Source organism: Pipistrellus kuhlii, unplaced genomic scaffold, assembly GCF_014108245.1.
Source record: "Pipistrellus kuhlii isolate mPipKuh1 unplaced genomic scaffold, mPipKuh1.p scaffold_m20_p_3, whole genome shotgun sequence".
Taxonomy (NCBI): Eukaryota; Metazoa; Chordata; class Mammalia; order Chiroptera; family Vespertilionidae; genus Pipistrellus; species Pipistrellus kuhlii.
This window is the reverse complement of record NW_023425529.1, coordinates 170,240,889-170,251,238: the sequence shown is the minus strand read 5'-3', so window position 1 is coordinate 170,251,238 and position 10,350 is coordinate 170,240,889. Positions and strand designations below refer to the sequence as shown.

The 10,350-nt window shown below is 39.3% G+C and overlaps 1 protein-coding gene across 1 annotated transcript; it reads right to left on the bottom strand.

Moving 5' to 3' along the window:
- Nucleotides 1-321: 321 nt before the first annotated feature.
- Nucleotides 322-1,179, bottom strand: LOC118729719 (double homeobox protein 4-like protein 4). Its single transcript, XM_036457144.1, has one exon. The coding sequence runs from the start codon at nucleotides 1,177-1,179 to the stop codon at nucleotides 322-324; it is 858 nt and encodes a 285-aa protein (XP_036313037.1).
- Between the last annotated feature and the right edge of the window lie 9,171 nt (nucleotides 1,180-10,350).

Here is a 10,350-nt window from a genome sequence, read left to right as displayed (position 1 = left end):
TTTGTTTTTGTTTTTTTACAAAGGTGCAAAGGTGATTGAGTGGTGCTAGAATAACCTTTTCAGGAAATGGTGCTAAAATAATTAGATAGCATAGGAGGCAAAAATGAATGAACCCATACCTTATTCCATAGGTAAAAATGAATAAGAAATGGATCATGAATCTAAATGTACAATCTATACTATAAAACTTCTCAAAGAAAACCTGAGCAGGAGTCAGAGAGAAACTTCAGTGTGAGAGAGTCACATCAATTAGTTGCCTCCCACAAGACTGAGTCTATAACGGAAGTATAAGCCCTTGACAGAAACCAAACCTGGGACCGTTCAGTCCACAGTCTGTCCAAACAGGTAGGGCTCCTCCTCCTCCTTGAGGCATCTGGTCTCAGTAGGATCCATCCAGTGTTCCTGGGCTGAAGGGGGTGGGGGTGGCTGCTTCTGGGCTGCAGGGTGCTGGGACAGTGGCTGCTGGGGAGCCATCACTGGCTCCCAAGCAGGTAGAGGCTGCCAGCCCCACCATGGCTGCTGCCCATCAGAAGGAAAATGCTGCTCCTGCCCTTGCAGGGCCCAGTCCCCAAATATGGGTGCCTTGGGGTCCCCCAGATGCATGTCTATGCCACCAGCTTCTACCTGGAAGGGCTGTTGGGGAGCAGGAAATGCACCCATAGCTGAAGAGTGATGGAAATTCCTGGAAAGTTCTCCCAGTGCCTTGGCTTGAGTCTCTAGGTGGGGAGTGACCACATTGGCCCCCAGCACACCAGTGTGACCCCAGAGGCCTGCTGGCCCAGAAGCATGCTCTGCCCCCCAGGAGAATTGCTCCACCCCCCAGGAGAAGTGGCCCACATTGCTCTGTAGAGTTCCTCTGCTGGAGCCACATGGGAGGGAAAGGCCCTGGAGGCCATGGTGGCAGGGGGCAGTGAATACACCCTGGCGGGATCCAGGAGCCACAGCATCATCCTCTGGACAGGGCCTCCTCTTGGGGTCATTTGATCGTTTAGCTCTCCGGTTCTGACACCACACCTGGATTCTGGACTCAGGAATCTGGATTTGCTTGACTAGTTCTTCTCGGACCATGCTATCAGGGTATGCATCTGTCTCAAAGGCCTTGATAAGAACCTTAAGTTGGTTTTGGCTGAACGTGGTCCTCTGGCGCCTTCCTCTTCCTCTGGACCTTTTGGAGGGCATGTCCAACGACACCTACCCACCAGCAAGGACCCAGGCAGGAGCTGCCTTCCAACGGGAGTCAGGAATCAGACTTTTTGAAAGAAGACAGAGGAGCAATAAATGACCTAGGATTATACAGATCACACATCTGATCTTAAAATGAATGCTGAGTGGAAGAATGAAAACCTCCACTTACACTGCAAATAATTCAACCACCTCAAAGGAGAACTGGGTTTCTTTTGAAGCCAGGAGTTCTTGAAATTGTGTGTGTGTGTGTGTGTGTGTGTGTGTGTGTGTGTGTGTGTGTTTTCCCATAGGCTGAAGATGCTAGGAAATGTTCAACTGAATCATCAATGGCTTCTGAGAACTGCGTAGAGCAATGCTAAGGGGGCCATGTTATTTTGCACAAACCCCGGAATATAACTTCCATAGCAGTCATGCTGGGCTACTGAACCTAACTCTACATTTCCATGTAGAGCTTACTTGGTGATTTCCTGCCAGGGAAGGCCTCCAAATGTCTTAAAGATTCTATGAAGCCCTGAAACTGCTCAAAGATATCTCACCTCTTTGCTTTCACTTGCTCACCCTGGATACTCTTTATTAAAATCACACTAGAGATCTAGTGCACAAAATTAGGTGCATTGGTAGGATCCCTAGTGGCTGCCAGCCACTGTCCTCCCTTCAGCCCACACTGCCCCTTGGTGGTCAGCACATATCACAGCAATAGAATTCCCAGTTGGTGGAACTCCCAAGGGGACACTTTGCACTATTGGGCTTTTATATTTTTAGATTACTTGCTAAAGTTTTGTTCTCATTTTGTTTTATTCAACTGCTTTGCAACTTTAAGCATATCAAAAGCAGAGATTGTGAAGTATTTAACTTTTTTCTTCAGTGTTTACCAATTAGAAGTTATCAATAAATATTAATTTAAATCATTAGTTAATTAATGAATAAAACCTGTCCAGGTGAAGCATCTTATTATATTATAAAAGAAACAGTAGCCCCTTTTCAGCAAAATGAATGATATCCTATATCTATCACTAGTATAAATATTTTGCTATCAATTTTCCTTAGAATATTTGCTTTTAATGGGAAGAAATTAATATCTCTCAAAAGATTTTCTGTCAAGATGAAGTGAGATACATATTTGAGCTCATATGTCAACTCTATTCAGTTAGCTGTCACTTCTGACAGTACTACTTTGAGAATTTTGAGACTCCTTCTAGGCACTGCATGAATGAGTATCAGAATTGACTTGGGATCCATAGCATTGGTTCAAGATCTGGGAGTGATGGCAATTAGGCCACATTTTGTCCATTGCTAATCTAGTCCTACTTAACATAAGTTGAAGTAACACTCTAATGCTCTCAGTAGAGACATTAGGTTATTTTACAGTTTTAAATGGTATGTCTATATTCCAACTCTTGTGAAAACTATGAGATCTTATGGTTTAAACTGTACAGTCTAGGTTATCAGTCGAAGTTTATGGGCATAGGGTTATCTTCTTTTCTGATTAGATGATAAGCAATATGAAATAAGAATCTTTATTTTTTTTCCTGATTATTAACTATCTGACTTCAGATAAAGCAATGATATCAGTCAGTTAGTGCTGCACAACAAACGACCCCAAAATTCAGTAGTATGAAACAAACAAACAAAAAAACATTTATTATTATGTTCACATTTTTGGGGGTAAATTAAGGTGGCTATGCTTCAAGCTTCAGGTTTATAGGTTGGCTGGAGCAAATCAGTTACCAATGTTTTATGGGGCAGTTACCTAGAGTAAATCTGCTCAACATAGGTCTTATTCTACTGAGACAAGTGAGCTGCAAAAATCATATTGTTTTCAGCAATGTCAGAAATACCAGACAGCTTCTCTAGTACAGAAACACATTTCAAGTCTTTGCTTGGAGCCTGTCTTATAGCAAACACCTTTTGGACAAGTCAAGTCCATGGCCAAGCCTAACATTAAGAAAAGTATACTTTACCCACAAGGAGGGGTAGGCGAGTGACTATTTGCTAAATCCAAATCTGAAGAGTGTTCATTTTCCTCAAATTGAATGTGATGATAACCTGCAGGGCTCTGAGATTGTATTGTGACCATTGAGGAGAAAAATGCCTGGCACACACTGGCATTCAGTAAATATTTGTCGAGTTATTGGATTTATTTTTCTACTCTCATAGTATATAATAGTAGATGAGACCAAGTTGAATTTTAAAGATGTCCTAGGAGACTTTGATCAAGTTGGGATTTCTATATTTTATTTCACTTTACTTTGTAGCCTTAGGCGGATTCAGAAATGCTCCTCCTCATTTTACCTCAAGTCAAGTTGCAGACCTCGGAGACACTATTTACTAGAGAATACTTGGAGATTCTATAATATATATTATGTAAATGGTTCCAAAAATTCAAAATTGTAGTTTCTAATAAAATCTCAGCAGTAATTGTCTGGAAAATGTTCCTGTGAAATTACTAATTTGTTGATTTTGAGAAAAAAATCACTTCCATTTTAAAAAATACAATTAACTTTCCACCTTTCAGGCATCAACTGTTGTAATGCATGAGTCCCAAAGTCAAAATATTTGGCTTTGAAGCTTCATTTTTTGAAACTTTATAAATATGAATAAGTTCTCATGAAGTATTAATATATCATCTCCAGGCCAAAAAGAAAAAAAAAAAAGTCATAACAAATAAAGAGACTCACAAAATCTTTAAATCCAAATAATGAAAGAATACTTTTTAAAGTAATAATCATAAAACTATGTTATTCCTAATACACTATTTAATAACATCCCCCTTTTTCCAAAATGGGGGGAAATGTACTTGACATCATATTCACACATGACAAAAGGCACAAGAGTGTGTCATCTGGTAGAGACCAGTGTGGCTAAGTAAAGAACCCTCTGTAGGAGACTTTATTTTCTCTATTGACCTTTTAATTTCTTATGGCTAATAGCACTTTAAAGGGAAGTTTCAGGAAAAGAGAAACTTCAATCTGTGGAATGATTATTGTTTTGGATCTGTGTCAACATTTTTTCATACTGTTTCCTAAAATATGTGGTATAGGTTTATGAAATATCTTAATACATTTTTTATACTGTTTCCTAAAATATGTGGTACAGGTTTATGAAATATCTTAATACATTTTTTCATACTGTTTCCTAAAATATGTGGTACAGGTTTATGAAATATCTTAAAACATTAATAAATATCTGTTCATTGATTCAACTGTATTTCTCTTGGTGTATATCTATAAATTTTATGCCAGATAAATTAATATTAAAATTAATATTAATATTGTATATTATGCATCAATCTTTTAAATGGTTTACTTATATTGCATAACAACATTAAGAGGTAGATTCTATTATTCCCATTTTACAGATGAAAACAAGTCACAGAGTATAGGTAGCTTACTGAAAGTCACAAAGCTAGTTAAGTGTCAATAAGCAGGATTTAAACTCAAACTTTCTGTTCCCAACTCTGCTCTTAACAAATATGTGACCAAGCTACCTAGGAAGGTACATACTTCTTAAGAAGGCAGAATAGCATCCTAATATTCAATATATAAAAACCCAGTGTCTGTAATGACTGAAGGCTCGACCAAACAGGAACACCAGAAGTCAGTCCTGCAGTCAGTACTGGGTTGCCATGGAGACCTAGCACTGATGGCTGCTGCTGCTGGCACAGCAACCCAGCACTGAGTGCTAAGGGGGCTGCAGATCAGGCCCAGAGAGAGACCCAGAGAGGAAGGCAGGTAGGATCTGATCTGTAGCCTCTGTGGCAACTGCTGATCAGCCATTCCCTCTCTCTTTCTCTTCGGGCTTTGCCAGCAACCGCATCTCTGTTTCTCTCCTCCGGTCCTCTGAGGGGGCTACTGATCATCCTGCCTCTCTGATCAGGCCCAGAGATAAGCCTGGAGACACTGACAGGCATAAAAACCGACAATCAGAACCAAATCTGGGTGAACTGTGAGGAGCCAATGGCTGTCTAGGAGGTGGAGCTTTTGATGTTGACTAGCACAGAAACTGACCAATCAGAACCAAATCTTGGTGTACTGTGAGGAGCCAATGGCTGCCTAGGAGGTGGAGCTTTTGAAGCTGTGGGCATAAAAACTTGACCAATCAGAACCAAATTAGCTGGCAGAGGGAGAAGAGTTGGGGGTGAGATCAGGCCAGCAGGGCAGGGCAGTTAGGGGTAATCAGACAAGCAGGCAGAGAGGTTAGGGGTGATCAGGCAGGCAAGCAGAGGGATTAGGGTAACCAGACAGGCAGAGGTAGTTAGAGGTGATCAGGCAGGCAGGCAGGTGAGCAGTTAGGAGCCAGCAGTTCCAGATTTTGAGATGGGGCCTACATTGGAGGTCTGATATCACCCAAGGGGTCCCCAATTGGAGAGGGTGCAGGATGGACTGAATTTTGTGCACCCAGCCACTAGTAAGTGACAAATACATAGGTTTGAGAATAAACATGCCTCAATTAAAACCCCATTTCTACTCTTTATTAGTTTGGCAACCTTGAGTAATTTTCTTAGAACTCTAAACTTCAGGGTTTTTTTGTTTTTTTGTTTTTTTGTTTTTTGTCTGTCAAATATTTACTTAGAAGGATTATTAATGAGATAAGAAAGTATACTCAACAGAATATTGGCATATAATAAACTGGAATTATTAATACTATTTTAGTCTAAGTGCCCAGGGAAATTAAATGGCTTGCCCAAGGTCATATATCTAGTTATGGAAAAGTGAAGTCTAAACTATAGATTTCTTGGTTCAAAGTCCAATACCTTACACTCTAGTAATGGCCAGCCCCCAGGGACTTCTTACATTAGTTCTTACATTACTTGATGAGGTGAGGTGATTCAAAAAGAAAACATATTGCCTAATAATGTGGTTACAAACCACACAGGGAGGCTAGGCTTTGCAAATGTGTCACATCACTTCAATTAACCTGCATGCTATTGTCATCATGTTTTCTTCAGGAGATCAGAAACATTAAGTAACAGAATATTCACAACAAAGCCAAAGTTTTCATGAGAGTTTTCCAAATAAAATTTGAAGTGTAATAAAATTAAGTTTACACCACATCATCAATATCTGAATCCCCCTAGTAAGTGCTTCTCCATTTCCAGCTCTACACCCTAACATTTATCATTATTCACTTAAGAATTTTATACATGCATAGATTGCCATGCTGCAGAATTCATCTGCTAGTTTCCTGCTTAATACAGATGTTGGCAAAAGTAGGTTTACAGTCGTGAGTATGCAAACCAGTTACTAAAGCTATTGTAATAATTATAATCTGTAGGTCTTTTTCCATATGAACAACTGTGAATCTACCTTTTGCCATCCCTGTATAATGTTATATCAAGCCTTTTAAAATATCTACTTGTTCCTAGATCATCAAGTTATTTTTACCCTCCCAAGTTTAATAAGATATGTATTTGTAGAGGACATTCTATTTTCCTGGTGACTTGTATTTTTTAAAGCTCCCATAGCTATTGTAGTACATAAGCTGTTTTGTTCCCTTCTTATTACCTTGCTTAAATAATTTATTTTTCATTTAATGTATAGGAATTAAATTCATGCAAACACACTTTAAGAGGTTCAAACATCTTTGAGGTCTTCCCAGCATTATTCCAGAAAGGCCCTAAATGTTGTTCTTTTAAATCATATTTTTGATGACTCCCTGATGCTTCCTGCAAATATTTTCTCTGCATTCTCCAAGTCTGATTTGATTAGGCCTGCAGCTTTATAAATGTCCCTGAGACACATGGGGCATGACTATAATCGATGATTCAGCACATTTCCATCACATAAAAATCAAATTTCCACTGGCACCACTTACTCTTTATTGTGCTGAGATCAATAGTTGAAGGAACCCTTCACCCAGCCACATGACTGTCTTCCCAACATTTATTCATAATATCAGTCTATAAATTCAATAGAAATATTAGGTTACAGGGGAATTCATGCTCAGCATAGCAAGATTTCTTGAGTTTTTGGAGTATGCTTCAGATAAATTACTCTTCTAACTCTCAAAGTCTTCTAGGATGAAAGTGCACCAAAAGCAGGACCCTCTGAGTCACCACAGTGTGAGTGGTGAGGAGCAGGTCTGGGATATTTTTAGGACATATAAAAACTTATTCTTGTCCTAACCAGTTTGGCTCAGTGGATAGAGCGTTGACCTGTGAACTGAAGGGTCCCAGGTTTGATTCTGGTCAAGGACATATTCCTTGGTTGTGGACACATCCCTAGTAGGGGGTGTTCAGGAGGCAGCTGGTTGATGTTTCTCTCTCATCAATGTTTCTAACTCTCTATCCTCTCCCTTCCTCTCTGTAAAAAAAAATCAATAAAATATATTTTAAAAAACACAAAAAACTCATTCCTTCCCATATACTTAGTTGGCAACAAGAAACTGACATCGTTGGACAGGTCCATATTTTTTCTTAGTTGAAACTTTTGCAATACCTTGGTGAGATTTGTCTTTTTCTGAGACAGAATGGGATTTCTTAGCACCTTTCCACAGAAGGTTGCACCTCACTAATTATACACTCACAGCTAATTATTATCCTGGTCCTGCTTTTCCTATTCATGTATCTCATATACTTATAGCTACACATCTTAATATCACATCTAAACTCTAAGAAAAATATGACTTGGACAACAGGCATTTAACACCAGCTTTCAAATATACACAGTTTAGAAGCATCTTTGAAACTTTGGATCTTATAACAAGAGTGAAGCACTTTTTTAAAAAAGGTTTCCCTGAGTCCTGGCCTGTGTCTCTCCGTTGGTTGAGCATCATCCCATACACGAGAAGTCACCAGTTCATTTCTGGTCAGAGTACATGCAGGGATCACAGGCCCCATTCACAGGAGGGGGTCTGCAGGAGGCAGCCATTGATGCTTCTCTCACATCAGTGTTTCTCTTTACATCTCTTACTGCCTTCCTCTGGCTCTCTAAGATCAATAAAACACATTTTAAAAAATAAAAAATAAATACATAGGTTTCCCCTGATAGAGTTTAACACTTTCTGGTTTACATTGCATTTTTTAAAAATAAAAAGGTAATATTTTCTTACATTTTGCTTAAGTTGGCTCACTGTTAACTGATCTAAATCTAATTATTGTATTATTCCCTCTCCTACCACGGCAGAAAAATTTCTTTGAGAAAAGAACTACCATATATATATATATATATATATATATATTAGGGAATAGACAGGAGGAGTAAGAGAAAGAAAGCTAAATTGCAATGCATAATACATTAAATAATAGCATTTCTGGGTGTGGCACAGGATGGGAGGGCACAGGATGGTGGTTACTAAAGGGAAGGTGTGGTGTGTGTGGGGGGGAGGGGTCAAGGAGGGACCTAGTATAAGGTAGTGGAGGATGGTTTGACTTTGGGTGGTGGGCACACAATGCAATATACAATCTTGTATCATAGGAATGTACATACACTTGAACCCATATAATCTTATTAACCAATGTCACCACAATAAATTTAACTTTAACAAGATAATATATATTCTCAAACTATCTAAAAATAAAATAAAATGGGAGCTGATAAAGTAGATTAGGCATGCAGGTCCACATTGCTTTTCACTAACCCCTGCATTTCCTGGTCACCTTCCTACTCATAATACGCCTCAAAAACCTACTAGATTATTCCATGGCTTCTAGCACAATTTTTTGAAGAGTCAGAGAATTTTATGTATCAAACATTAAAATAAGTCTTGCCAATGGGATTGAAAAAGTCCAAGCAAATTTAAGGATCAATGCCCTGAAATAGAACAGAAATAATTCAAGAATGGCAGGGCATGGTGCACCAAGTGTCTGAAAGCATAAATGCAATCCTCACTCCTCAGCAGCCACTGTATGGTTCTGAGAAGAGGAATGGAATTGTGTTAACTTCATTTATATGAATCCATGCATGGCTTGCCTTTGTTTCTTCAATCTTGAGAAGTGATCAATAGCTTAATGAATTTTTCAGGAGAAATGTACACACCAACTGAATGAGGCTTCTATATGGACATCCCTAAAGCAGAATCAGTTAACCAGTTAAATGAATATTGTGACCAGGAAGGTGGAATGATACACTCTACTTTTCTTCTGCTTGGAAAACCTACTATTTAGTCTTTCTCATGATCCTAGTCTTCTGCCTACCACCTCAAAAACTGCGGACGCACATTTTCCATGCAATATTTTAGAATGTGTACAGGAATGCATGGATACCAAAGAGGCTCCATCATTGCCTCATGTGAAATTTTGGGCAAATCAGTTAACATATCTAAAACCCCTTTTCTCATCTGGAAAACAATCTATAATAATAAAATGGCAATATGCTAATTAGACTGGACATCATTCTGGACGCCCTTCTGGATGAAGCCAGGGCCAGAGTAAAGCCTGGGTCCCGGGTGCCTGTGGGTGGTGGGAGGGAAGCCAGTCCCGGTGCCAGGCGCCAGAGGGAAGCTGGTGCTGGCAGCCAGGAAAAGAAAGGCCTACTTATACATGAATTTCATGCATTGGGCCTCTAGTCTATAATAAAAAAAAGCATAACATGCTAATTAGACCATACATCCTTCTAAATGACCTTCTGGATGAAGCAGCAGTGGTGGGAGATGAGGCAGAGGTGGCCACCGCAGTGGCGGGGGCCAAGCCTTTTGCATGAATTTCATGCATTGGGCCTTTAGTAGAATAACAATAACCAAGAATGTTTTTTGAGAGTTATTAGTAAAATATGTTATTTAAAAGTGCTTTTGTTTTGTTTCTTTGCTTAATCCCAGCCCCACAAAATTCCCTTCCTTCCGACAGCATTCAGTCTGTTGTCTGCATCTATGAGTCTTTTACTATTTTGTTTGTTTATTTTGTTCTTTAGATTCCACACCACATATAAGTGAAATCATATGGCACTTCTTTTTCTTTGACTCAGCTTATGTCACCTGTTATAATACTCTCCATCTTTGCTGTGGACAATAGTATGATGATTACCAGAGGGGAACAGGATTGAGGGAAGGTAAGAGAGGTTGGGGAGGGGGATAAATGGTGATAGAAGGAGACTTGAATTTGGGTGTAAACATAGATGAAACCAATACAATTTTATTAACCAACTAGAGGCCCAATGCACAAAATTTGTCCTGAAGGGCATCTGAAAAGTCATTCAGCTGTCCAGTCTAATTAGCATATTATACTTTTAT